Below are 27740 nucleotides of genomic sequence, written 5' to 3'. Positions count from 1 at the left end.
ATATCAGCACGCCTGTACACACGCGCACACATGCTGGTACGCACGCTCACACGCATCAGCACGTCTGTACACGCGTGCACACACGCCGGTACACATGGTCACACACATGGGCACATCTCTACACGCACGCACACACGCCGGTACGCATGCTCACACACATTGGCACGCCTGTACACGCGTGCACACATGCCGTACGCATGCTCACACGCATCGGCACGCCTGTACACGCATGCACACATCGGCAGGTCTGTACACGCGCGCACACATGCCGGTACGCATGCTCACACATATCAGCACGCCTGTACACACGCGCACACATGCTGGTACGCACACTCACACACATCAGCACGTCTGTACATGCGTGCACACATGCCGGTACACATGGTCACACACATGGGCACATCTCTACACGCGCGCACACACGCCGGTACGCATGCTCACACACATTGGCACGCCTGTACACGCGCGCACACATGCCGTACACATGCTCACGCGCATCGGCATGCCTGTACACATGCACACACACGCTGGTACGCATGCTCACACACATCGGCATGCCTGTACACGCGTGCACACACGCCAGTACGCATGCTCACACACATCAGCAGGTCTGTACCCGTGCGCACACATGCCAGTACGCATGCTCACACGCATCGGCACGGCTGTACACGTGTGCACACACGCTGGTACACATGCTCACACGCATCGGCAGGTCTATGCAGACATACGCAGGCGCAGCTGCAGGCACGCGTGCACAAGAGCACGCGCGTGCGCACACGTGTATGTGCACATCAACACGCGCATAAGAACACACGCACAAGCGCGCGCACGCGTGTCCGTAAGCACGCGTGCACGCGCACAGGCGGCCATAAAAACGCGCCTGCCCCCGGCACGCCGCTCCGCACCGCCCCGGGGGAAACCAAGCGCTAATTAAAATGGGGAAAAAAAGGAAAAAGAAAATAATGAGGGGCCTGGTCCCTTCCCCCGCACGGCGCCGGGCGGCCGCGGGCGAAGCGCGAGGGGACGGGAATCGCTCGCCGGTTACGGCCCAGACAGCGGCACAGGGAAAAAAAAGCTCATTGACAGCGTGCGGAAAACCTGGCCGTGTTTCCCAGGAAAGAAAAAAAAACCAAAAACCCCAAAAACCCCAACAAACCGCACGAACGTCCCCCGCCAGCCCGATTTGAGCCCAAAGTCCCCGCGGCGTCTCCAGCCGGCGGCCGACGCAAGCCGCGCCGGAGACGCTCCACGGTGGCCGGGAGCCCCGGAGAGGGCCGGACCGCGTCGCCGCTCCTCCGGAAAGCGGCTCAGTGTCCAGAAATCATAGCCAAGGCCCAGTTTTTGACGGCCACGGTTGTGTTCTGCAGGTAAATCCAAGAGGAATAGGTGAAGCTCGCCAGCTGCTCCCTCACGCAGTCCCACGAGGCTTCTCCGCTGGGAAAAGCGAGGAGAAGAGGTTACGGATAGGGAACGCGGCGGCGACCCAGCCCCAGCGTCCCAAGGGATGCGGCCGCAGCGGAGCGCGCACGCCGCTCGCCCCGGCTTTCCGGCAGCGCCGGTGCCAGCGGAGACGGCTACCCCGGCGCGTCGGCACGCGGCTCCGGTCGGGAGGTGCCAAGGCGGCGGCCAGGCAAGCCGGGCGGCGAGCGGAGCCCCGCTCCAGCGTCATTCCCGAACCCCGAGCGCTGCAGAAATGGGTCCCGAATCGCCTGCCGACGGCCCTGCCCGGGAACGCCGGCCCCGGCGCAGAGCGGGAGGGAGCGCGGAGCCCGGTGCCGCGGCGGCGGGGGGGACGCTCGGCTCCGACACCCACGGGTGGCCCCGCTCCCAGCGGGAGTCAGGGCCGGGGCGAGCACCCCCGGCCTTTGTATAGAATCGTGGAGGTTGGAAAAGACCGAATTAATCTTAAAATCACCCAGCCCCGCCATTAACCCAACGCTGCCAAGCCCACCACCAACCCAGTGCAGGGCAGAGGAAGAATTAATTTCATCTTTCCTGGCTTGGCGGCTGGATTATTTTTTCATGAAAGTAAAACTGGGAATCCTGGAATCATGGAATCGTTGAGGTTGGCAAAGACCTTTAAGATCATCCAGTCCAACCATTGACCTGACACCGCCAAGTCCACCAGTAATTAAGGGCAGAGTCATAATTAATTTCACATTTCCTGGCTTGGTGGCTGGATTATTTTTTAATGAAAGTAAATACTAAGAATTCGGGCCATGGTTCAGTCTGGTCTACCCTTGATTGGTTTAGGTGGACTTGGCAGTGTAGGTTAATGGTTGGACTGGATGATCTTAAAGGGCTTTTCCAACCTCAACGATTCCATGATTCTAAGAATCATTATGGTTGGAAGAGATCTCTAAGACCATCAGCCCAACCATCACCCCAACACCCCCATGGCCACTAAACCATGTCCCCAGTGCCACCTCTGCCCGTTTGTTGAACCCCTCCAGGGCTGGGGACTCCCCCACCTCTCTGGGCAGCCTGTTCCAATGCTTGGCCACTCTTTCCGTGAAGAAATTTCTCCCAATATCCAACCTAAACCTCCCCTGGCGCAGCTTGAGCCCATTCCCTCTCATCCTATCGCTGTTCCTTGGGAGAAGAGCCCGACCCCCCTCCCTGCCCCCTCCTGCCAGGAGCTGCAGAGCGATCAGGTCTCCCCTCAGCCTCCTCTTCTCCAGCCCGAACACCCCCAGCCCCCTCAGCCGCTCCCCCAGGAGCTGCTCTTCAGCGGGCGCAGAGCTCGGGGTGGCTGCGGGGAAGCGGCTGCGGTGGCACCGGGGCAGCCGCCGCTCCCGCAGGGTACGAGCTCCCCGCAGGAGCACAGCTCGGGCACGCCGGCCGCCGCGCCACGTCCCAGCCCCTCTGCCAGAGCAGGACCGGGAGCCAGGACCAGGATCCAGCCCCGGCCCGGGCCGGAGCGGCTGCTGCCGACCGAGGGAGCAGGGCTGGGCCTGGGAGCGTCCCGGGGGGAGCAGAGCGCAGCCGGAGCCTGCGGCGCGGGGCACGGCGGGTGGCAGGGATGCTCACTTGCAGGAGTCCACCCAGTGCTTCCAGCTCCGCTCCAGCGCTGCGGCCGCGCACTCCAGCAGCGGCAGCAGGCAGCTCCGCAGCAGGAAGAGCAGCAGCTCTCTGACGCACTCAGCCAAGTGCAGCAGGGACTCCGGGACCCGGGACTGGAGCTGCAGGGGCAGAGAGAGCCGGCGCAGGTTTAACACCAACCTCCCCTTCACGCGCCGGGTTTGGGTACCCCGAGGAGCCCGGTGCCCTGGTCACCCGTGAAGGAGGCTCTGCCAAACCAGGCTGTCCCAAAACGGGGCAGGCATCACGCTCCCCGTCTCCTCCCCATGCTCCGGCATTGCCGAGCCCTCCCCGCGTTCGCCGCTTGGCTGATGCGGCGCGGCACGTCTCCACCAAAGGGCAGAGACGCAGCACCCACGCGGCTTGCTCTGTGGGATGCTAAAGTCACCCCCCTCCCGCCAAACTGCTGATTTTCAGGAAACCAGCGAGTTGTAGGATCATAGAATCATCAAATCGTTGAGGTTGGAAAAGACCTTTAAGATCATCCAGTCCAACCATCAACCCAACACCCCCATGCCCACTAAACCATGTCCCCAGTGCCACCTCTGCCCATCTTTTGAACCCCTCCAGGGCTGGGGACTCCCCCACCTCTCTGGGCAGCCTGTTCCAGTGCTTGACCACTCTTTCTGTGAAGAAATTTCTCCCAATATCCAACCTAAACCTCCCCTGGCACAGCTTGAGCCCATTTCCTCTCATCCTATCGCTGTTCCTTGGGAGAAGAGCCCGACCCCCTCCCTGCCCCCTCCTGTCAGGAGCTGCAGAGCGATCAGGTCTCCCCTCAGCCTCCTCTTCTCCAGGCTGAACACCCCCAGCTCCCTCAGCCGCTCCCCACCAGCCCTGTGCTCCAGACCCTTCCCCAGCTCCGCTGCCCGTCTCCGGACACGCCCCAGCACCCCAATGTCCTCCTTATATCTTTGCAACTTCTCCCCTCTTGGATCTGCCAGGGTCGCTGCCAGCAGCTGGGGCGAGCGCTCAGGGGCTGGGCAGCTGCAGCCACGGGGGGAGGAACGGCATCCGAGACCGGCTGCGGTGCCTCCTCCTCGCCAGAGCCGCCAGCGCCGGCGAGCCCGCAGCCGACGGCCGGCGCAGGAGCTGCGACGCCGCCTTCCTCCACGGGGCCTTCCCCCCCCCACCTCCTGCCCTCGGCGCTGCCAGCCGGCAGGAACCCCCGACACGCGTGCCGCGGCCACGCCGGCGTTCCTCGTCTCTTCCAGCAGCCGGGCCGTCCTTACCCACTCAGCGAGCCAGGGCAGGCCGTCGCGGATCCGGGACAGCAGGGAGGAGCACCGCTCGGACGCGTACAGGGCCGCCTCGCCGCTCTTCGCCCAGAGCGGCTCCAGCAGCGGCTGCAGGGCGGCTGCTACCTGCGAGCCGCAGACGGGCAGGCTCCGCTCCAGCCACCTGGAAGGGAGCGAGCGGCGGTGAGGGCGGCACCGGCTGCCCTAGCACCACCGGCAGAGCCACGGGGACACGCGGCTAGCCGGAGCTGCTGCCGCAGGCCAAGGGGAGAGGAGAACTCAAGAGCTGAGCTGAAAGCCCGTCCAGGCAGAGCTGGGGAACAACTTCCCAGCAAAAAGGGGCTCCCTGCAGAGATCGCCGCGCGCTGCGCCAACAGCTTCGCACCCACCCAGGCGCGCACGCTGCCGGTGCCACTGACCTGTACCCTTCCAGGCAGCAGTGGGAGACCTTCTGCCAGGCTTGCTGCGAGGCCGGCAGGACGCCAGAGGAACGAAGCAGGCGAGCAGAAGAGGAGGCTGGAAGAGACAAGAGCCATTCCCTGAGCAAGAGCAATTTCTCCACGGAAAGAGTGGCCAAGCACTGGAACAGGCTGCCCAGAGAGGTGGGGGAGTCCCCAGCCCTGGAGGGGTTCAACAAACGGGCAGAGGTGGCACTGGGGGACATGGTTTGGTGGCCATGGGGGTGTTGGGGTGATGGTTGGGCTGATGATCTTAGAGATCTCTTCCAACCATAATGATTCTTAGTATTTACTTTCATTAAAAAATAACCCAGCCGCCAAGCCAGGAAATGTGAAATTAATTATGACTCTGCCCTTAATTAGCGGTGGACTTGGTAGTGTCGAGTTAATGGTTGGACTGGATGATCTTCAAGGTCTTTCCCAACCTCAACAATCCGATGATTCTATCATTCTAACCCTTCGGCTTTGTCTGCAGGAGCTGCACGCTCAGCCTGTCCCCAAAACCTCTCTCCGGGGATGCACAGCCTGAGCTGCTCTGCAAAAATGTCTGGGAAAACGCTCTGAGGTGGGACAAAGAGAGGCAGAAACTCCCGAGCAGAGAGAAAACCTGGGTTCGGGCAGCCCCGGGGGAAAATCCTCCCGAGAGGCGACAGGCAGGGGGGTCTGCCCGCACAACCTGCCAAAAATGCCCGGCCCAGCACAGCCCACGCACCCCCCGAGCACCCCCCATTCAGAGACGCCGACGGAGCCACGCTGCTCACGGGCAGCCAGCGGCACAGGCTCGGGGCGAAGGCCGGCGCGTGGAGGGGCTTCGCTCAGGAGAACGGCAAAGTTCTCGTTCCCCGGGGACGCTTCTCCGCACCCCCTTTCGCGCAAAGCCAGGAGCGGAGCCGCCGCCTTACCCTGGAAGGAGCCGTGCGTCCGGACGTCGTGCAGGAGGAAGCCGGCTGCGAAGACCAGGAGGACGAGCAGCAGCCGCGACCAGGGGAAGCCCCGGCCCTTCATCTTCCGCAGCAGCTCCTGGGCGGGCGGGAGGGAGGGAGGGAGGACGAGGCCCCGTCACCGCGCGGCTCCCGAGGCCGGGGAGGTTCCTGCAGAGCCGCACCACGCGCCGGCGGCACGCTGCCGCGCTCGCGGTCGCTCTCACCGCCCGCCCCCGGCTTCCCAGTGGAAACCAGTGTCATCTGCCGAGCAGCTGGGAGAATGGACAAGGGCCAGCACCAGCTGTCCCCGGCGCGTCCGCCGCCACGGGGCACCCAGCCCGGCACGTGCCGGCGGCGGGAGAGGCCGACCGCAACCCCAGCACGGAGCCAAAATCCGGCCGCCGGCCGACACCGGGCACCAGCCCTGCTCACCTTGCAGGCAGCGTGGCAAGCGGCCATGTCCTGGTCACCGCTGGGCCCTCTGGCCGCCAGCTCCTCGTTCGTTACTTTGAAGGAGCGAACGGTTTCCTGCAGCGACTGACGCACCTTGGGAAAAGCAAAGGCGTGACGGTGCTGCGTCGCGGCCCCAAGCACCCCGAGCTGGCAGCGCCGCGCGCCCGCGCAAGCCAGCACCGCAGGGGCGGCACGGGGAGCAGGGGCGGCACGGGGAGCAGGGGCGGCACGGGGAGCAGGGGCAGAGGAGACGGGAAGGACAGAAACGCCGAGGACCGATGGATCGGCTGCGGGGACGCCTCCGAGGCTCCCGCACCGAGACCGAGTGCCTCGGCCGAGCCAGCCAGCCGTCTCCGGAGCCGCAGGCGCGGTGCTGCTCCTCGGGGACGCTGAGCCGCGGTCAGCGCGACCTCCCCGTTTATCACAGCACCAGAACAGCGAGGCCTAACGGGGGCTGAATCCACAATATCCGAGTCCCGACGCAGCACATCGAGGGAAAGGAGCTCTTCTCCCCGCCAGCAAGCAAATAAAGGCCCTGCCCGCGGGCAGCGCGTTGCCTGTTCCCAGGAGCGAGTGCTGGCTCTCCAGCCCGGCAGGCGCGCTGGAGCAGCGCCGGGTGGGCACACACGCGTCCCACGGGGACGCGGCTTCGTGCAGGGACCTCCTGCAGCGGCGCAGGTAGGTCGTCTCCCCACCCCACGTACCTCCTCCTTCCCACAGCTCCTACCTTCTTGCTGCTGCTGTCCCAGGACTCCAGCAGATGGTTCAGAAGCAAACTACGGGGGGAAAGAGAACACAGGGCTCAGTCAGGAGCTCCGAGAAGCAATTTAAGACGCTCCCGAACGCGAGCAGGCTGGTGCTGGCCCTGCTGGGAGCAGCGGGGAGGCAGCAGGCACGACCCGACCTGGACTGAGAGAGGTGCTTGGTGTACAGCTGCCTCCAGACGCTGAAGCTCAGGGGGTCCAGGCTCAGGCACTGGCTCATGGAGGTCAGGAGCTGCGGAGAGAGCAGAGCACGTCGTTACACCCTGTCCTGGATTCGGCTGGGACAGAGTTAATTTTCTCCCTAGTAGCAGGCACAGTGCTGTGGGTTGGATTTAGTAGGAGAAGAATGCTGATCACACGCTGATGGTTTAGTTGTTGCTCAGTGCTGACACCAGGCAAGGGCTTTTCAGCTTCCCATGCTCTGCCAGGGGCACAAGGAGCTGGGAGGGGGCACAGCCAGGAGAGTTGATCCCAACTGCCCCAAGGGCCATTCCATACCATACGGCGTCATGGGCAGTATGGAAACTGGGGGGGTTGGCCGGGGAGCAGCGATCGCTGCTCGGGGACGGGCTGGGCATCGGTCGGCGGGTGGTGAGCAATTGCATTGTGCATCACTTGCTTTGGATATTATTATTACTATTATTATTATATTGTTGTTATTATTACTTTACTTTATTTTATTTCAACTATTAAACTGTTCTTATCTCACCCCAGGAGTGTTTCTCACTCTCACTCCCCCGATTCTCTCCCCCACCCCACCGGGGCAGGGGCAGCGAGCGATGGCTGCGTGGTGCCGAGCCGCTGCCTGGGGCTGAGCCCCGACACACCCGATGCTCACCCCCAGCGTGACGCGTGTCGCTCGGTCTGGCGCATCGGACACGCCGTGCCCCCAAACCTGCCGGTTCACTGCTCTCATCCCAGCCAGCTCCTGGGGCACCGAACAGCTCACGGGTCTGGCATTCCCAAACCCCGGGTGTGGGCTGCAGGAACGCCGGCCCGTGACCGCCGTCCTCGCCTCGTGACGGCACATGTCCGGCCCGCCGCCGCTCCGTGGGCCCTCCCCAAACCTCCCTCCCCAGGGAGCAGGGGATCCGCCAAACCGGACCCGTCCTCCGGTGCCTCGCAGGCCGGCCAGGCGCTGCCTGCTGCTCACCGCTCCCAGGAAGGTCCCGCTCCCTTCCTTACCAGGTTGCTCCCACCGCAACCCCACGCTCCCACTCGCCTGAGTCGCCCACCCGTGCAGCCTCCGACGCAGGGGAGCCGAGCCCGCGCGAGGAGCAGCCGGTGCCCGGCGTGCCGGACGTGCCGGAGAGCTGGGCCGGTGGGCGGCAGAGCCCCACGCCCACCGCAGCGGGGAGGGCAGGACCCGCTCGGCCGTCTCCCCTTGCTGCCGCACCGGGGCTGCCCCGAGCCACGCGGTGACACGCTGGGATCGGGGGTCCCGCAGGGCCGGCGGCCGTGCACGCCCCGCGCAGGGCTCACCTCTTTTTTCATGCCGGGAGGGCAGCTCGGCGTAGCTCGGGAGAGGAAGGAGGGGAAGTAGGTGTGCAGCACCGTCTCCGGCTTCGCGCCGAACGCCAGCACCTTTAGGCGAGGGTAAAGCCGCCGCAGCTGCTCCTGCAGGCTGAGGGGAGACGGCACCGGGGCTGCGGAGAGCGGCCGGCGAGGCGACCGGGGCGATCGCCCCGCAGCGTGCAGCCCACGCCGGGGGGTACCGCGGGGGGTGCGGGCATACCTGGACGGCAGCGAGTTGTTGGGCATGAAGGCGAAGTCCAGGAGGGGGAAGAAATCCTTGGGTCCGATCATACCGAAGCCTTTGGTCAGGTTTGGGTGCATCCTGCGCAGCAGAAGCAAACGCCGCGAGCGGTGACCGACGGGCCGGGAGGGAAGGGCCGCCCGCGCCCCGGCGGTTTCCCTTCAGCCGGACGCACCGCTCGGCTACACGCGGGCGGATTTTTGGCCACCGCGGTTCTCTGCCTTCGCCGCTACTCAGAGACACCCCATGCAGTCAGCGGGCAGCGGCCGGGGGCAGGCACGAGGGTTCACGTGCTCTTTTCCACCCCCCGAGAGGCTGCAGACAACCGAGGTCTGGCGGGCCTGCGACTGGGGTTAGCAGTAAATGAGATGCAGTCAAGAGAAACGAGATCGTAGAAAACTAATTAAATAAAGGTTCAGAAAGAGCAGGAGGAACTGTGAAGACCAGCTTAATGAACCTCTGCAAAATCCTCTGGCGAAACCAAATGCAACACTTGTTACTGTGAAGCAGGACAAAAAAAAAAAAACAAAAAAAAAAACTTAAATAAAACCTCTCGAACCCTTTGGAAGGGCAGGGGATGCCCCTCGGTGCCCGCCACGAAGCCATTCCCGACCTCCCCCGGCACCAGCTACCCGCACCGTGCGGCACCAGACTTTCTTCCCGGCTCCCTTACACCGTGCCGAGGCGGCAACGCCGGAGACGGCGGCTGCCCTCGCCCGTGCAAAGCGCTCTGCTCCCCCTCCACCGCCTGCCCGCCTCATTTTAGGGAAGGCACCAGCAGCAGCAGAGAGCAAACCTGTGCAGAACGCCAGAATTTCTACAGAGCCGTTGCAGAACCAGCAGCCGTCACGGTGCCGGGCGCGGTCAGGAGGTGCTGCGACTACCGTCTGGACGCTCGACACAACAGGCAGCCGCCAAAAATCGGGGACGAACTACCGCGCGCGGCAAGCCCAGCGCTGCAGGCGCCGCAGGGCACGCGCACCCGCTCGCCTGCACCCTCCCGCACGCACGCTCAGGTTTTTCCACCGGCATGACGCAGGCACGGCCACGCCACGCTCAGCAGCCCGGGCAGGCGTTCGTTCCTCTTAACGAAGAGACCCCGGTGACGCAAGCGAGGTGTAACTCACATCAGCAGGCGGTCCAGGTAGGCAACGGCGTACGGGGAGAGGGACTTGATCCCGAGCACCGGGAGCATGACGCCGAGCCACACTGCGGGAGAGAGGCGGTTAGGGTTTGCGTCCGACACTCGGCTGAAAGCGGCAGCCAGCAGCGGTCCGGTGGGGAGCAGGAGGGGTCCTGCCGTGCCCCCACGCCCCGGGCGATGCCCAGCGCTCCCCGGCCGTGCCGCCTGCTCCTTCCGTCGCCACGAGCGGTCCTCGCGCCTGCAAGCGGCGACTGAAAAGCAGAGGGACGCTCCGGTGCCCGGACCGCAGCTGCCTTTAAACCCAGGACAAAACCGCTACCCTGTTTCCCCGCTCAAAACACCCGGCAGGCGATCAGGCAGACAGACAGACAGATCCCTTCGGGAAGGGCTCCAGGGTGGCTGCGCCGCCTCGCCTGCTCTGCTCGCCGAGGAACGACAGAGCAGCACGCTCCCCGTCTCTCCAGGCAGGACGGTTCCTCCTGGGATCCGGAGATTTCCCTGGCCCAGACAGGGGAAGATGCTCTCTGGAAACAAGATGCTGTAAGGGCAGTTTCTGTCGTTGCAGAGGGGCCGCCGAGGCTTGGCACGGGACCCGAACTCACCCTTCTGCAAGCAAAAGACCTCATCGCTCCCTACAACGACCTGACCGGAGGGGGCAGGGAGGGGGGTCGGGCTCTTCTCCCAAGGAACAGCGATGGGATGAGAGGAAATGGGCTCAAGCTGTGCCAGGGGAGGTTTAGATTGGATATCGGGAGAAACTTCTTCACGGAAAGGGTGGTCAAGCATTGGGACAGGCTGCCCAGAGAGGTGGTGGAGTCCCCATCCCTGGAGGGGTTCAACAAACGGGCAGAGGTGGCACTGGGGGACATGGTTCAGTCTGGTCTACCCTTGACTGGTTTAGCGTGGACTTGGCAGTGTAGGTTAATGGTTGGGCTGGATGATCTTAAAGGGCTTTGCCAACCTAAACAATTCTACGATTCAAAGCGCTTCTTGCGACGTCTCCAACTTCCCCGATAAACAATTCACCACTTCACGCGGCTCCACAACGTCGCCGCTCTAAGCGCCGAGCGTTTGCGTCTCCACAAACACGCTTCAGCCCAAGTCAGCCCCCTCCCGCGGCGGCGGCGGGCGCTAACATATATGGCTGAGGAACGAAGGCGGGCAGGGAACGCCGCCACCCAGCCGGACTCGATCTTAAGGGTCTTTTCCAACCTAAACAATTCCGTGATTCTGCTCCCAAACGAGCGTCTGACAGGCCCGGCGTGCCCTCGCCGGGAGGTACCCACGGCGGCTGCAGACCACCCGTGTGCCCCCCCAGGATCCACGTGCCCCCCGGGACCCCGCTGCAGCCCCCTCTCCAGCATTTCAGCAGCGGGACGGCGCGTTTCGAAGCAGACCCCACGCCCGAGCGGTAACGCCGGCGGGAGCGGAGACGTGCGGGCAGCACCGGGGGCCGCCCCGGCTCTCCCCGGAGAGGCAGAGCCCCCTCGGCAGGGACGGGTGCCCAGCCCGCCGCTCCCGGCTCTCACCTTTCAGGCCCTCGTGGAGGTCCGCGAATCCGGCCTGTCCCAGCGCCCAGAGGACGGTAAGGCATTTTGCTGGCCTGTTCTGGTGGGACCGCAGCACCTCCAAGTACTGGGGTGAAGACGAAGACACGTTAACCGAGAAGAGCTGCGGCCCGTCCCACCCCAACGCCGCCCCAAATGAGCCTGGAGCCGCATCACCTCGCGGGACCACCGGTGCCGCAGGACCACCGCGGCTCCGCCGGGCCCCGGGAAGCCCGGACTGGCAGGGAGCAGCCCCCGGAGCGGGGCAGAGCCCCCGGGAGGGACCCTCAGCACCAACCGTGCCGGCTGGGGGGCAGGCGGAACGCCAAACCCCAGCGCCGCGGAAGCAGAGCTGCCGGCACCGCCGCGGTGCCGGACGGCAGCCGCAGCCATCGCCCGCTCGCTTCGAAGGAGAGGGACCCCAGAAACCCTCGCTCCCGTCCCACGGCTGCCCGAGCGCCGAGCGCAGCCGAGGGCGGACGCGTCCCGCTGCCTCCGAGAGCGGCAGAGCGCGGAGCGTGCGGCAGAGAGGGAGCACGCGTTTTGGATGACGTCTTTAAAGAAAAGACCCCGCGGGATGCTGGGGCTTACGGCGGCTCCAGCACATCTGGGGAGGAGGGGAGATACTGGGCATACTGGTGTCTCTGCCGGGGCTGCGAGCACAGGGAGGCTCAAGGGCTTGGTGCGCGGGGCAACCCTGACAGCTCCGATTAACGGGAATGGGTGCTCATCATCCGGCCGCTCCAGGGGATCCTCGGGGCGGGAGGAGGAGCGACACCGCCGGGTTGGCTGCGTCCGCCCGCAAGGCGCCTGCAAGCCCAGGCGCCCAGCTCACCTTGCCCAGGTTCATCGTGGCGATCCTGGGCCTGTCCAGAAGCACCGCCTGGATGCAGATCCTGTAGCCGTGCAAAGACTCCCCTGAAACAGAGCACAGGAGGGGCCTTTCTCAGCCACGGGCAGCTTCACGCGTCGCTTCACGCCTCTCCCTCCCGCCGCGGCGCCCGCAGCGGGCTGACGACCCCTCCGCACAGCCCTGCCACGCTCACCGGCTAACGAGCTCCGGGCAGCAGCCCCGCCGCAGCGGCGTGGGCCCTGCTGCCTCCCCGGCACTGCCCCCCAGCCGCCCTCTGCCCAGGACCCCCTCACCTCCGGGCTCCGGCCCGCAGGAGCAGCCCGGACCCTTGGAAACCCACGGGCAGCTTCCGAAAGCCGCCCCCCCCGGCCCCGCTCTGCCCTCCAAAGCGGTGGCAGGCGGGCACGGTAACCATCACCGTCACGGCCGAGGGCTCGCTTCCCCCTTGTTCACGTTCAAAAGAGAAGGGGGGTTCGGGGGACCCCCACGGTTCCCAGGCACCATCCAGCGACCCCCTCCCAGCTCTGCCGAGCCCTGGGACGGTGCCGTGGTTCAGCCCCAGGCAGCGGCTCAGCACCACGCAGCTGCTCGCTGCCCCTGTCCCGCTGGGATGGGGGAGAGAATCGGGGGAGTGGGAGTGAGAAACACTCCTGGGGTGAGAGAAGAACAGTTTAGTAGCTGAAATAAAGTAAAACAGCAGCAGTAGTAGCAGTAATAACAATATAATAGCAGTAATACTACTATCCAAAGCAAGCGGTGCCCAGCGCAGCCGCCCAGCACCCGCCGGCCGGTGCCCAGCCCGTCCCCCAGCAGCGATGGCTGCCCCCGGCCAACCCCCCCAGCTCCCACACTGCCCGTGACGCCGGGCGGGATGGGATGGCCCTTGGGGCAGTCGGGGTCGGTGTCCTGGCCGTGCCCCCTCCCGGCTCCTCGTGCCCCCGGCACAGCGGGGGCAGCGGGAAAGCCCTCGCCTGGTGTCAGCACTGCTCAGCAGCGGCCGCGCCGTCGGGGGGTCACCGGCGTTGTTCTCATCCCGACCCCAAAGCACAGCGCCGCGCCCGCTGCCGGGAACGGGATCAGCCCTGTGCCAGCCCACAGCAGGACAACCGGCCATTCAGCGCAAGAGACAGCCGAGCCGGGGGCTGGGGACAGGCGGTCCCTGGGTGCTGCTGCTAAAGCTACCGGCAGCTGACGGCGTGGCGGGGGATGCACGGAAACGGGCATTTTGGGGTTTGCGTCCGACACTCGGCTGGAAGCAGCAGGCCATCGCCATCGTGCCAGACGCCTGAAGACGCAGGCGACAGCGCCGGGCGTTCGCGTGCTCTGTGTCAGAGAGCAGGAACCGCCGCCTGCTCCCCGCACGGCAGCTCGACGGGACCCCTCGCCTCGCAGGAAACACCGTTACCGCAGCACAGCGGCAAACCCGCTTTTACCAAGTTTTTGAAGGCCAAAAGGCCCCATTTTACAGGCTGCAGCAACGCACGCCTGCGCTGGTTTTGGCAGCGCAAACGCGAAAGCCCTCGGAGAGGCATTTTCTACCGCGTACCCTCCCTTCTGCAGTTCTGCCCAGCGGCACCGTGCCGGGCTCGTATCTCATCCCCAGCTACCCCTGCTCCGGCTCCTCCAGCCCGAAACCCCGCAGCGGCATTTTGCATCGCACCGACGAGCCGCCCCGGCAAGCAACAGCCCCTCAGCGCCTGCGAGATGCGCGGGAGGAGTTTCCCACCTCGCCTTCTCCACTGAGGAGCTCAGAAGCGCTCTTAAAAACAGGCGACGAGGAGCCGCAGCATCCCCGCGCTCAGAAAGCCTCAGCACCAGACCGCCTTGTAGGGGAACCACCGCACCAACGGAGCACAGCGGGCGCGTCGGTGCCGCGGGCCCGTGCCGACTGCCTCTCACCTGGGGTTTTGTCCAGCTCCTGTAGCATGGTATAAATACAGTGGTCGAAGAAGAGCTCCAGCACGCTGGACGACTTTCCCAGCAGGGACCTGATGATGCTCTTCAGCTCCTTGCTCACGAGGCAGTACGGATAGTCTGGAGCCAACACAGGAGCAGGAAGAGTTTAGCGAGCGCCAGTTTGGGAGACTTTTAGCCGCAAGGACAAGGTGGCCCAGCGCGCGAGGCGGCCGCAGAGAAGCGCCTTGTCCTCGTACACCACACGGTCAACAAGCGGCTTCTTTCTTGGTTATTCTACCTTAGATGCATCTAATTCAGCAACACAGGATTGCTTTCTGCTAAATGCTGATGCTACGGGATACACGCAGGTTTGAGGAGATACCCTGTCCTCGTACCCGTCGCCACCCCTAGCAACAACCGCGCAAAGCAAGGGCAGACCAACACATCACGCGCAAAAAGGAAATCCAGGCAGGATATTCCCTTTAAAGGTGAGCGCGGATACCCGCGAGCAGGTTCCCGAATTCCACAATGGTAGGTAGAGGTCGTGGGTCCTTATGGAGGAGGAGTGACTAGGGAAAGTCCCTACTCTGCCAACTGTACAGCTAATTTCATTGTACCTGTAGCCATGGAAAGTCAACTGTAGCGATATCACAGAATCAAGCAAATAATCCCCATCTTATTTCTTGAATAAAGAACACAATCTTGCGCTTTTTTATCACCAAGTTTCCTAAGAACAGTTTGGCACAGGAAAAAAACAAGTTTGGAGAGGGGGGAAAAAGGAAAGAAAAGCCAAAACGGCCCAGTTTGCAGGGAACAAGCCCAGACTGTGGGACAGGCTCGACCCGACTTGTCTCAGGTGGAAACGGGAGATTTTTTGCCTTTCACGTCTGTGACTGTTTTGGTCCTGTCTGCTCCGATGTTTCTAAAAAACTGCCTCTTTAGCGGGCTGTCCTTTAGCCTGTACTCTTAAGAGAAACTGTACAAAAGAAACCTGGCGAAGATGGAGCCAAAGTGATTGTTGTGTTGTCCAGGGAAGGGCAGCGGAGCTGGGGAAGGGTCTGGAGCACAGGGCTGGTGGGGAGCGGTCTGGGGGGAGCTGGGGGTGTTCAGCCCTGGAGAAGAGGAGGCTGAGGGGAGACCTGATCGCTCTGCAGCTCCTGGCAGGAGGGGGCAGGGAGGGGGGTGTTGGTCTCTTCTCCCAAGGAACAGCGATGGGACGAGAGGAAATGGGCTCAAGCTGCGCCAGGGGAAGGTTTAGATTGGATATGGGAGAAATTCCTTCATGGAAAAGAGTGGTCAAGCATTGGAACAGGCTGCCCAGAGAGGTGGGGGAGTCCCCAGCCCTGGAGGGGTTCAACAAACGGGCAGAGGTGGCACTGGGGGGACATGGTTTTAGTGGGCATGGGGGTGTTGGGGTGATGGTTGGGCTGATGATCTTAGAGGGCCCTTCCAACTATAATGATTCTTAGTATTTACTTTCATTAAAAAATAATGCAGCCACCAAGCCGGGAAATGTGAAATTAATTCTTCCTCTGCCCTTAATTGGTTTAGTGGTGGACTTGGTAATGTTGGGTTAATGGTTGGACTGGTGATCTCAAAGGTCCTTTCCACTCTAAACGATTCAATGATTCTATATGGCGCTGAAACCCCTTCCAGTCTTCCTGCTGGGACCAAGACAGTGGGGACCCCGAAGATCTTAAGGGTCTTTTCCAACCTAAACCAATCTATAAGATTGCCCAGGGGGGCAGGCGGGGAGCGGTCAGACGCCGCTTCTTCCCCGGTGCCGTCCCGAGCCGCTCCCCCGTGCCCAGCTGCCCCATCTCCCCCACACGCCCGGCTCTGCGTGGCTTTAAGGACCCCGCGCTGAGCTGGCCCAGCCGTGCCTGCCCTGTCGCTCCGCACGCCTCCGCGAAGCACAAAGCCACTGCGGCGCGAAGGCGCGGGGTGGAGACCCCCCCCCGTAGCAGCGGGGCGGGTTGAAGAGCACTGACCGTGGGGGTGCTGGCTGAGCATGGGGTCGCTCCGGGGGTGCCTGCAGCTTGTAGTTGAGATAGCTGGCCAGGTCCTTCACCCAGACCGAGGGGTTCTCGGGGAACACGCTCTGGCTTTTATCCAGCTCCTTCTGCAGATCCGCCAGGTCGAGCTGGAAGCGACAGACAAGGCAAATTCAAGCCGGGGTGCGCAGAACTGGTCAAAAAGCACGGGAAGGAGAGAGAGCGAACTTCAGCTCCTAAGGGGCTGCTGGGCACGGAGGGGAATGCTCCCCACCTGCACCCCAAGATCGCTCCCCACCTCCACCCCAAGATCGCCTCCCCACCTCCACCCCAAGAACGCTCCCCACATTCACCCCAAGAACGCTCCCCCACCTCCACCCCAAGATTGCTCCCCACCTGCACCCCAAGAACGCTCCCCACCTGCACCCCAAGAACGCTCCCCACCTGCACCCCAAGATCGCTCCCCTTCCTGCATGGAAACCACCCGCCATATCCGCCACCTACAAATGCAGCCGGGAGCACTGGCCTGGAGACAGCATTTGGTTTTGTACTGGAAACGCATTTTCCTCAGATTAGCAAAGACTGCTACCAGGGAATAACAAAACCCCCGCGGGGAGCTGCAGGCGCCCGGCACTGAAGGGGCTGCAGGAAAGCCCCTGAGCCGACAGAGACGTCAGAAGGACGGGCTGCGCCGGCACAGCCGCAGAACGAGCTCTTCTCCCTCCTCCGAGCCGCCCCCGGGTTGCGCCGGGGTTTTCCTCGCTCCACCTTCGCACCAGCCAGGGCTCTGCCGCTCCGCGCTCCCGCACGCCCCGGCGGCGAGCGTCGCCTGGGGCCGGCCAGCCGCCGCGCGAACCGCCGAGGAGCACGCCGGCATCCTCAAAGGCTCGCTCTAGGCAGGAGATGGCACGGGGCCGCAGCTCAGCGCCGATCAGCCCAGCGTCCCTGGCTTGGATCGGCAACCGTCAGGCAACCCTGCGCCCCAGCGTCTTCGAAGGAGAAAACGGCCGAGATCATCAAGACCCACCTGATTAACAGCCCGCAAACGGCAAACCACGAGTACAGGCCCGCAGCTTGCACCCCCTCACCTTCCTCCTCCTGCGCCATCTGTCACAGAACACGCTTATCATCTGCTTTTAAACTCAGATTATCTGCGAGCTCGCAGGGACAGATACCCTGTCTAAACTTCAGGGAGTTTAGGAGATGCAGCAAGACTTTAACGGCTGTTGGAAGTTTTGCATAGTCGAAGATTTCTGTATGCAGCGGATTTCAGCCGTAGCACGTTATTAAATCTGAGCCAGGCACCTTTCATTGCGTGCTTATTTCAGCAACCATTTTGAGAAGAGGGACAAGAAAAAAAAAAAATAGCTCCTGCTACGTCAAAAAAACTAAACGACGCTGTCAGCAAAGCTGGTGGAGCAACAGTCGCGCGACAGCATTTGTCACTGCTGAGCCGTGCGGAACAGTTACAGGGCAACCACGCTTCAGCCCCAGGCCGCTCTCCCCGGGGAACATCTGCCGTGACGCGCACGCAGAAACAACGCACGTGAATTCTACGCCGGGCTGTCTCTCGGAGCAAAAGCTGGACGCAGAGAACGGCTTGTGCTCAGCGGAGCGGAGGGAAACCCCCCTGCCCCGCGGCAGGGGAGACGGGAGGTGCTCAGGGCGCGAGCGAGACGCGGCACGCGGGTGGAAGGCAGGAGCTGGGCGGGCGGGCCGCTGCGGGAGAGCCCTGCCAGGCAGCCGCTTTCCCAGCGGGCACGTTAACTCGGCAGAGTTAATTTGGGGTTCCCTTCTAAAACCTGTCTGCGCTCAGGCAGCACAAGAACAGGCGGGAAGAAGACAGACGAGTTCTACAGATTCATCTGAAACGCAGGGAGCACGAGCTGCAGAAACGGCTCCCCAGGACCTCAGCCGGTGAGACAGGGAGGAGGTTTCACCAAGCGACGCTTTCCTCAGGATTCCTCCCAGACAGCAGACAGGGAGTGGGTGAAGAAAGAAACCAGAAATTCCCTTCCAGCCACCTCCCGCCGTTCTGCCTCCTGCCTACGGCAAAAGTACAACTTCAAGCACGAGACGGATCTCCAGGCCAGCCCGGCGCTCGCCCAAGCACCGACGGCCATCTGTTCCGCTCCCACGGCGAACGTGACCACGCTGGGCTGCAGCCAGCGGCAGGCGGGGACGCGGTAACGAGCCCGGGGTCTCCCGACACAGAGGGGCTGGGGTGCGGGAGCCAGCCACCGCCTCCTCCAAGGGTGCGATGAACCCGTGCGGCAAAGCTGAACCGAAACGGGGCACCGCGCTCTTTGTGCCGCTCCCCTTCGACCGGATTTAACAACGCCCCGAGCGCCCAGGCTCTCGCTCCCGATGCGGCGGGGGAGCGCAGGCTGCCGAATGCGACCGGCCTCGGCGAGGGCTGGGGAACGACAGCAGCCGGGGCTTCGGCTCCGCTGCGTTAGCGCGGGTCAGGAGCGACCCGGGCGCCCACGGGACGGCAGGAACGGGGCGGGTGGGGGCGAGCGGCCCGCAGACACGCACAGGCAGGGCACCCACGAGGCACGGCACGGCCCGGCACACTCACGGCTCTCAGGGCTTCCCTCCAGCGAGCGGCATTTGCCGGGCTTAAGGCCGGCGTCGTTGGCCGACGGCTTCTTCCCGCTCTTCCCCGCGTGCTGCCTGCGGTGCGGCTGCTCGGGCGCGGCAGCGGGAGGCACCTGCTCCTTGTTCTGCTTCTTCAGCGCCTTCTCGAAGCCCAGCTCGAAGATGGTGTCGGAGGTAGCGATGGGAGCTGGAAGCCGGGGGGAGGAAGGGGAGAAGGTGGCGGGGAGCCGCGGGGGCACCTCGGGGCCGCCCACGCAGCGCAAGGGCCCGGCGCCCCCCCCCCCAGGGCCCCGCTCCGCGCCCGGGGCCGCCCCACCCGCCGCGGGCGAGACCACCCGGCCCCCAGCAGGCCCCGCCGGGCCCGGCCCCGCCGCACTCACCGGCCAAGGGCAGCGCACGGCCGGCGTTGGCTTCCCCCAAGGCGCGGCGGCTGCCGGGGCCGCCCGCGGGCCTCCGGCCCTTCCGCACCACCTCCCAGCGGCCGCCGCCCGCCGAGGCCGGGCCCGGGCCCGCCGCCGCCATGGCCGCCGAGCCCAGGGGAGCGGGAGGGGGCGGGGGCGGAGCCCGGCGGGGGCGGGGCGCATGCGCGCGCCGCCCCCGCTCATTGGCTGCGGCCGCGTTACACGGGCCCCGCGCGGCTGCTGCCACGTCTCCGCCCCGCCCCGCCGACTCACGTGACCGGGCGGCCGCGGTCCCGCCTGCGCCGGGGCAGGAGAAGCCACGCCCACTAAGCGGCCACGCCCACTCATTGACCACGCCCCGCGTCGGCGCGGCCCCGCCTTCTCAGCGGGCCCCGGGCGCGGCACGACACAAGAGGGCGTGGCCAGACGCGGGGAAAGGGCGGGGCCTCGGGGAGGGGGCGTGGCCTCGGGGAGGGGGCGTGGCCACGCAGATCGCGGCGCTGCCGGCGGGGGCGCTCCGAGCCGCCAGGGGCGGGGCCTTGCGGGGAGGGGGCGGTGTCTGCGGAGGAGGGGGCGTGTCCATGCAGATCAGCAGCGCCCGCAGCATGGCGGGAGCCCCCGGCCCAAGACGGCGCCTTCGGGCGCGGGCGCTGTGGGGGCTGCGTGGGCGCGGAGCGGGGTGGGTGCAGGGAGCGGTGCGGGGGGGCTGCGTGGGCGTGAGTGGGGAAATGCGTTGCGGGTGTGGCCGGGTGTTGTGTGTGCGTGGCGGGCGTTGCGGTGCGGTGCGGGGCGGTGTGTGTCATACTTACCTGGCAGGGGAGACACCATGATCAGGCAGGTGGTTTTTCCAGGGCGAGGCTCATCCCCTGCACTCCGGGTGTGCTGACCCCTGCGATTTCCCCAAATGCGGGAAACTCGACTGCATAATTTGTGGTAGTGGGGGACTGCGTTCGCGCTCTCCCCTGGTTTTCGTGTCCCAAAAACAGATGACAGCGATCGGTTCCGCAGTGCCAGAGCGGCGTTGCTGGAGGCTGAGCCCCGCAGCTGCCCCCCCCCCCCCCGGGTGCTGTCTGAGCTCTGGCAGCGACGGACCCGCCCCCAGCCCGGATGGGAGTCACGGAGCGGTTTTGGGGGGCAGGGCCCTTCAGAGCCCACCCAGCCCAGCCCCTGCAGTGCCAGGGACAGCTTCAACCAGAGCAGGGTGCTCAGAGCCCCGTCCAGCCTGGCCTGGGATGTTCCCAGGGATGGGGCATCTCCCACCGCTCTGGGCAACCTGTGCCAGCGCCTCACCACCCTCAGCGTAAAACATTTCTTTCTTATGTCTAGTCTAAATCTATTCTTCTTTAGTTTAAATCCATTATTCCCTGTCCTGTCACAACAGGCCTTGCTAAGAAGATTTTCCCTACCCTTCCTGCAGCCCCTCTCAGCATGCCAGGCCGCACTCAGGTCTCCCCGCAGCCCCCTCCTCTCCAGGCTGAGCACCCCCAGCCCCCCCAGCCTGGCCCCGCAGCAGAGGGGCTCCGGCCCTCGGGGCATTTCTGTGGCCTCCTGTGGGCCTGCTCCAGCAGCTCCATGTCCTTGTGCTGAGGGCTCCAGAGATCCAGAGGCCAGCCCCCTGCCCACCTGAACAGTGCCAGTGCCTCACCGCCCTCAGCGTAAACAGTTTCTTCCTTAGATCTGCTCTATATCTCCCCTCCTTCAGTTTAAATCCATTCCCCCTTGTCCTGTGGCTGCAGGCCCTGCTCCAAAGCCTGTCCCCACCTTTCCTGCAGCCCCTTCCAGCAGTGCAGGGCCGCAGGAAGGTCTCCCCGCAGCCTTCTCTTCCCCAGGCTGCACAAGCCCAGCTCTCCCAGCCTGGCCTCAGAGCAGAGCTGCTCCAGCCCTCGGACCATTTCTGTGGCCTCCTCTGGCCCCGCTCCAACAGGTCCCTGTCTGTGCGGTGCTGAGGGCCCCCGAGCTGGGCGCAGGGCTCCAGGGGGGGCTGAGCAGAGCGGAGCAGAGGGGCAGAGCCCCCTCCCTCGCCCCGCTGCCCACGCTGCTGGGGATGCAGCCCAGGATGGGCTTGGCTTTCTGGGCTGCCAGCGCACGTTGCCGGCTCGTGTCTGGCTTTTCAACCCCAGCACCCCAAGTCCTTCTCCGCAGGGCTGCTCTCCATCCCTGCGTCCCCCAGGCTGTATGGATACCGGGGGTTGCCCCGTCCCGGGGGCAGGACCCTGCCCTCGGCCTTGTGGAACCTCATGAGGGTCCCTGCATCGGGGAGCGCAGCGCTGAGATCTGTCCTTGCACCACCGAGACCAGGGGAGAGCGCGAACGCAGTCCCCCACTACCACAAATTATGCAGTCGAGTTTCCCGCATTTGGGGAAATCGCAGGGGTCAGCACACCCGGAGTGCAGGGGATGAGCCTCGCCCTGGGAAAACCACCTGCCTGATCATGGTGTCTCCCCTGCCAGGTAAGTATGACACACACCGCCCCGCACCGCACCGCAACGCCCGCCACGCACACACAACACCCGGCCACACCACAAACAGCCCCCGACACCCCGGCACGCGCGCCCCACACCCGCGCCCTTCCCACCCCACCGTCTTCTGCCACGCACGCCCACACGCTGCGAGCGGCGGGGTCTTTTGTTGCGTGGGGGGAGCCTCCCGGCAGCCCGCGCGGTGCCTGATCTGCATGGACACGCCCCCTCCCCGCGAGGCCCCGCCCCTAGCGGCTCGCAGCGGCTCTGCCAGCGGCGGCGCGCTCTGCCTGGCCCCGCCCCCTTGCCCAGGCCCCGCCCCTCTCGGCCCGGAGCGCCCCCGCTGGCAGCGCCGCGCTCTGCGTGGCCACGCCCCCTCCCCATAGGCACCGCCCCTCTCGGCCCGGAGCGCCCCCGCTGGCAGCGCCGCGCTCTGCGTGGCCACGCCCCCTCCCCATAGGCCCCGCCCCTCTCGGCCCGGAGCGCCCCCGCTGGTCCAGCTGCCCGCGGGGCAGGGCCGAGCCCGGGCTGAAGCGTGTCGCTAAGGGCAGCGCCCAAAGGCCTCCAACACCGGCAGGCTCGGGGCATGACCGCCCCTCCGGGAAGCCTGTTCCAGGCTTTGACCGCCCACTCCGTACAGAAATGCTCCTCGCGTCCAGTCGGAGCCTCCCCTGACGCAGCTTTGCACCATTCCCATGAGTCCCGTCCCTGGATCCCAGGGAGAAGAGCTCGGCACCTCCCCTGTGCTCAGCGCTGGTGAGGCCGCACCTGGAATGCTGTGTCCAGTTTTGGGCCCCTCAGCACAAGAAGGACATTGGGGTGCTGGGGCGTGTCCAGGGAAGGGCAGCGGAGCTGGGGAAGGGTCTGGGGCACAGGGCTGGTGGGGAGCGGCTGAGGGAGCTGGGGGTGTTCAGCCTGGAGAAGAGGAGGCTGAGGGGAGACCTGATCGCTCTGCAGCTCCTGACAGGAGGGGGCAGGGAGGGGGTGTTGGGCTCTTCTCCCATGTAGTTAGTGATAGGACGAGAGGAAATGGGCTTAAGCTGCACCAGGGGAGGTTTAGGTTGGATATTGGGAGAAATTTCTTCATGGAAAGGGTGGTCAAGCATTGGACCAGGCTGCCCAGAGAGGTGGGGGAGTCCCCAGCCCTGGAGGGGTTCAACAAACGGGCAGAGGTGGCACTTGGGGACATGGTTCAGTCTGGTCTACCCTTGACTGGTTTAGTGTGGACTTGGCAGTGTAGGGTAATGGTTGCACTGGATGATATTCAAGGCCTTTCCCAACCTCAACGATGCGATGGCTCTATGGTCCATGATTCTACGGAGCCGTTCGGGGGAGAGTAGCCGTTCCATGTGTCCCAGTTGCAGGCTGGGCGTCCCCCAAGGAGCCACCCCAGGCTCCACAGAGCCCAGCCCTCGCCCAGGCCCCCGCGCCCCCTCGCCACGTCCCACGCCAGGCCCCACGCTCTCCGCAGGCCCCGCTCGCTGCTGCCGCCCTTGCAAAGCGGCGACTCCCGCGGCGCCTGGGCCCTTCCCGTGCCCGCCCCGGGGGCGCCGAGCCGGGCGGGGGGGATCCCCGGGGGACCGGGGCGGGCGGGAGAGTCGCGGGGCGGGGCCTATGGGGAGGGGGCGTGGCTACGCAGATCGCGGCGCTGCCAGCGGGGGCGCTCCGGGCCGGGAGGGGCGGGGCCTATGGGGAGGGGGCGTGGCCACGCAGAGCGCGGCGCTGCCGGCGGGGGCGCTCCGGGCCGGGAGGGGCGGGGCCTATGGGGAGGGGGCGTGGCCACGCAGAGCGCGGCGCTGCCGGCGGGGGCGCTCCGGGCCGAGAGGGGCGGGGCCTATGGGGAGGGGGCGTGGCCACGCAGAGCGCGGCGCTGCCGGCGGGGGCGCTCCGGGCCGAGAGGGGCGGGGCCTATTGGGGAGGGGGCGTGGCCAGGCAGAGCGCGGCGCTGCCGGCGGGGCCGCTCCGGGCCGAGAGGGGCGGGGCCTATGGGGAGGGGGCGGGGCCAGGCAGAGCGCGGCGCCGCCGGCAGAGCCGCTGCGAGCCGCCAGGGGCGGGGCCTCGCGGGGAGGGGGGCGTGTCCACGCAGATCAGGCACCGCGCGGGCTGCCGGGAGACTCCCCCCACGCAACAAAAGACCCCGCCGCTCGCAGCGTGTGGGCGTGCGTGGCAGAAGACGGTGGGGTGGGAAGGGCGCGGGTGTGGGGCGCGCGTGCCGGGGTGTCGGGGGCTGTTTGTGGTGTGGCCGGGTGTTGTGTGTGCGTGGCGGGCGTTGCGGTGCGGTGCGGGGCGGTGTGTGTCATACTTACCTGGCAGGGGAGACACCATGATCAGGCAGGTGGTTTTCCCAGGGCGAGGCTCATCCCCTGCACTCCGGGTGTGCTGACCCCTGCGATTTCCCCAAATGCGGGAAACTCGACTGCATAATTTGTGGTAGTGGGGGACTGCGTTCGCGCTCTCCCCTGGTTTTCGTGTCCCAAGAGCAGAGCTGCCGGGGCTCCCCGCTGCGTCCCGGCGCGGCAGAGCGCGCTGCGAGTCGCGATAGTGCTCTGTCGCGCCCCGAGCCGAGTCGCGATAGTGCTGTGTCGCGCCCCGAGCCGGCCGCTGTCTGCGGTCCCTCCCCTCCCGCAGCGCGGGCGCACGAGCCCCGCCGGGGCTGAGCCGCTGGCGGGGGGTGCGGGCCGTCCCCGCGTGCTCTCCCGACGGCACCGGGCAGCTTCCATCGCAGCTTCGCGCTCGGGAGCCCGGGCCCCGCTTTCGCGAGCCGGTGGCCGATTCCAGCGGGAAACGCGGGCGCTGTCCCCCGGGCGTCGGTGGCGCGCGTCCAGAGAGGGTGCCCCCGGGGTGCCCCGGGATGCCCCGGGACCCCCGGCCCGGCCCGCGGGTTTGGGGTTGAGCACGGCCAGGTTGGCCGCCAGCCGTCGTCCTGCTGTGGGCTGGCACAGAGCCAATTCCCGCTCCCGGCAGCGGGCGCGGCGCTGTGCTTTGGGGTCGGGATGAGAACAACGCCGGTGACCCCCCGACGGCGCGGCCGCTGCTGAGCAGTGCTGACACCAGGCAAGGGCTTTCCCGCTGCCCCCGCTGTGCCGGGGGCACGAGGAGCCGGGAGGGGGCACGGCCAGGACACCGACCCCGACTGCCCCAAGGGCCATCCCATCCCGCCCGGCGTCACGGGCAGTGTGGGAGCTGGGGGGGTTGGCCGGGGGCAGCCATCGCTGCTGGGGGACGGGCTGGGCACCGGCCGGCGGGTGCTGGGCGGCTGCGCTGGGCACCGCTTGCTTTGGAGATTCCTTTGTCGTTATGATTTTCTCTTCCTCTGCTGTCCTAGTGAGCCGCCTCTCTCTCGACCCTCGGGTTTCGCTTTCCTATTCCCCCCACCGCACCGCGGGGGCCGTGAGCGAGCGGCTGCGCGGTGCTGAGCTGGGGCTGGGGCTCACCCACGACAATCCCTGTCGGCGCCCAGCGTGGGGCTCAGAGGGTTCGAGATGGCGACAGATCTGACCGGAGCGTGGTAAAACAAATTCGTTGTAAGCATTTGCTATTTCAGTTTAGTAATCGCCGGGCGCAACGTTGATGTTCTTGCTCTCAGAGTTTTTGCGTCTGTTCTCAGAGCCGTGCTGTGCACCACCTTGCTCGCCGCACGTGCTGCCTGTCGGTACTTACGCGCCGTTTGTCACCTCGGGGAGATGGGTTAAGGTTATGGCTTTGCTGTACCGTGTACCACTGGCTTACGGTACGATAAAATTATTGGTCACGAGACCGAGCTTGTATTTGTACTCAGCATTGCCGTCACCTCTGTACTTCAGGAGCCATCTAGCAGCAATTACTAACAATTACACTTTTCACGTTTTCTCCTCGGAGAGCCAACCTACGGGGGAGACACCTTCCTCCACCTTCCCCGTCTTCTCCAGCCTAATTACCACAGCTCTCGAGGACTCTGAATATCCTTGGGATGTTCAAACCAGCACGTCCCCATTGCTGTGTCTCCTGAACGTCTGTCAGTCTTGCTTAGGGTTAAGCAACTATTTAAGAATATTGCGGTTACTCCAACCCCCGTGACGGGCACCGTGGCTACTCAGACCTTGGTGAAAGGCGCTGCGGCCGAACCAGAGAACCAACCCGTGTTGGTATCAGTCGCCCCCATGCACAAGAAGAAATCTTGGAAGCAAAAGTCAGCTCCTTTAGAAAGGGATGATGAAACACCAGGGCCACCACAAGGAGAGGAGGAGGAAGAGGAAGAACCCATAAATGAGATGGAAACCACCCGATCCCTATCCCTGAGCGAGCTGAGATATGCGAAAAGAGTTCAGCCGTCGTCCAGATGAGCACATCATCGCCTGGCTGCTCCGATGCTGGGATAACGGGGCCAGCAGCCTGGAATTAGAGGTTAGGGAAACCAAACAGCTGGGATCCCTTTCCAGGGAAGGGGGCATTGACAAAGCGCTTGGAAAAGGGGCACAAGCGCTCAGCCTCTGGAGGCGACTCCTGTCAGGCGTGAAGGAAAGGCGTCCCTTCAGGGAAGATGTTCTGTACCGCCCAGGCAAATGGGGCACCGCAGAGAGGGGTATCCGGTACCTGGGGGAACTGGGCGTGTGGAGGTGATTTATAGTGACCTGAACGACGAGCAATTCCCCAAAGATCCAGATGAAGTCCGGTGCACACGACTTTTGTGTTCAACAAACGGGCAGAGGTGGCACTTGGGGACATGGTTTAGTCTCATCTCCCCTTGACTGGCTTAGAGTGGACTTGGCAGTGTAGGTTAATGGTTGGACTGGATGATCTTGAAGGGCTTTTCCAACCTCAACAATTCTGTGATTCTATGATTCTATGACTCGTGGCGGAAGGTGGTACGGAGCACATGAGCATCGTATCCCAACTCGTTGGCAATACTGGCCTGGACAGATGACGAGGCACCAACGGTGGATGAGGTGGCCAGCCGACTCTGGGAATATGAAGAAAGTGTCTCTTCCTCTCTTGTCTCAGCTGCAGAGAAAATGTCCCAGGAGGTCCAGCAACGCGGAGAGGATCTGTCCTACTCCCCGTGTCCTACTTCCCACCTGCACGGACCGGTGTCTCGGCCATTAGGAGTCAAGGTCCCTATGCTCGAGAGAGGATGGAGAGGGTACGCGCCACGGGGCACCCTGTGGCTTTACCTGCGTGACCACGGAGAGGACATGAGGAAGCGGGATGGGAAATCTACCTCAACCCTAGAGGCACGGGTGCGTGAGTTGCAAGGAAAAACAATCACAAAAGGCGGTTCTGCCAGGAAAATTGCAGCTCCGGTTCCCAGTGGGCAGTTCCCCAGCGTGGAAGGGCTGATCTTACTCCTGGTCTTAATGAAGGGACTCCTGACTCATCTCTGCAAGGAGTGAACAGCGAATACCGTGGCCAGTGTTCGAGGGGCCCTGGCTCCAGCCAGGTGGAGGAAAGGGACAACCGGCTTTACTGGACCGTGCGGATTCCATGGCCTGGCACGTCAGACCCACAGGAGTAGAAGGCTCTAGGGGACACCGGTGCACAGTGCACCCTGATGCCACCAAGCTATAGAGGGGCAGAACCCATCCGTGTTTCTGGAGTGACGGGGGATCCCAACAGCTCACTGGACTGGAGGATGAAGTGAGCCCAACTGGGAATGAGCAGTAGAAGCGCCCCGTTGGGACTGGCCCGGGTGCTCCGTGCATCCTTGGCACAGGTTACCTCAGGAGAGGGCATTTCAAGGACCCGAAGGGTACTGGTGGGCTTTTGGGATAGTGTCACGAATGCAGGTCTGTGAATCCTGCTGATTGTGTCGATTCACTATGAATGAGTGACTTGACACAGTTTGATTTAGTAACAGTTAGTATTTACTTGCAGTGAATTGCAGAATTTGGTTATAATATTTTCAATAGCACTCAATCATCAATGATTAATGAAGTGATTAGACAAAATTGATCAAAACAGTGACTTAGTTACAGATTCGAAGATGGCAAGGTTCACTCTTACTACATAGAAGCGCATAAAGGAGAATTAAGTCACAGTGAGTTAAAATGATTCGTAAAAGGATTGCGTATATATGGAATAAAGGCAAGGGGGGGGTCCTCCCGTTGAGCCACGAGGTTCAGACTAGACCCCCGTGCCTTCTAAACTCCTCCTCAGAGAGGAGCCCAGCTGCGCTGGGTCTAGTCCTAGTCTCAG

General features: G+C 64.3%; 1 protein-coding gene and 3 non-coding genes across 4 annotated transcripts; 2 read left to right on the top strand and 2 right to left on the bottom strand.

The window, feature by feature from the left end:
- Positions 1–1307: 1307 nt before the first annotated feature.
- On the bottom strand, positions 1308–19716 carry TMEM214 (transmembrane protein 214). Its single transcript, XM_075707760.1, is given in 20 exon segments — positions 1308–1434; positions 3031–3182; positions 4314–4482; positions 4739–4835; positions 5680–5797; positions 6133–6246; positions 6881–6929; positions 7058–7149; positions 8400–8541; positions 8653–8754; positions 9801–9882; positions 11347–11452; positions 12200–12282; positions 14117–14251; positions 16105–16141; positions 16143–16256; positions 18689–18703; positions 18705–18895; positions 19089–19406; positions 19575–19716. Coding segments are annotated over 20 exon segments (2385 nt in total).
- Positions 19717–19910: 194 nt separating this feature from the next.
- On the top strand, positions 19911–20074 carry LOC142593363 (U1 spliceosomal RNA). Its single transcript, XR_012830973.1, has one exon. It is a non-coding gene; the product is annotated as a U1 spliceosomal RNA (small nuclear RNA).
- A 1330-nt stretch (positions 20075–21404) lies between these two features.
- On the bottom strand, positions 21405–21568 carry LOC142593380 (U1 spliceosomal RNA). Its single transcript, XR_012830989.1, has one exon. It is a non-coding gene; the product is annotated as a U1 spliceosomal RNA (small nuclear RNA).
- Positions 21569–23867: 2299 nt separating this feature from the next.
- On the top strand, positions 23868–24031 carry LOC142593369 (U1 spliceosomal RNA). Its single transcript, XR_012830978.1, has one exon. It is a non-coding gene; the product is annotated as a U1 spliceosomal RNA (small nuclear RNA).
- Positions 24032–27740: the final 3709 nt, after the last annotated feature.

The sequence above is a fragment of the Pelecanus crispus genome, chromosome 3, assembly GCF_030463565.1.
Source record: "Pelecanus crispus isolate bPelCri1 chromosome 3, bPelCri1.pri, whole genome shotgun sequence".
Classification (NCBI taxonomy): Eukaryota; Metazoa; Chordata; class Aves; order Pelecaniformes; family Pelecanidae; genus Pelecanus; species Pelecanus crispus.
This window is presented reverse-complemented; position numbering and strand designations above follow the sequence as displayed.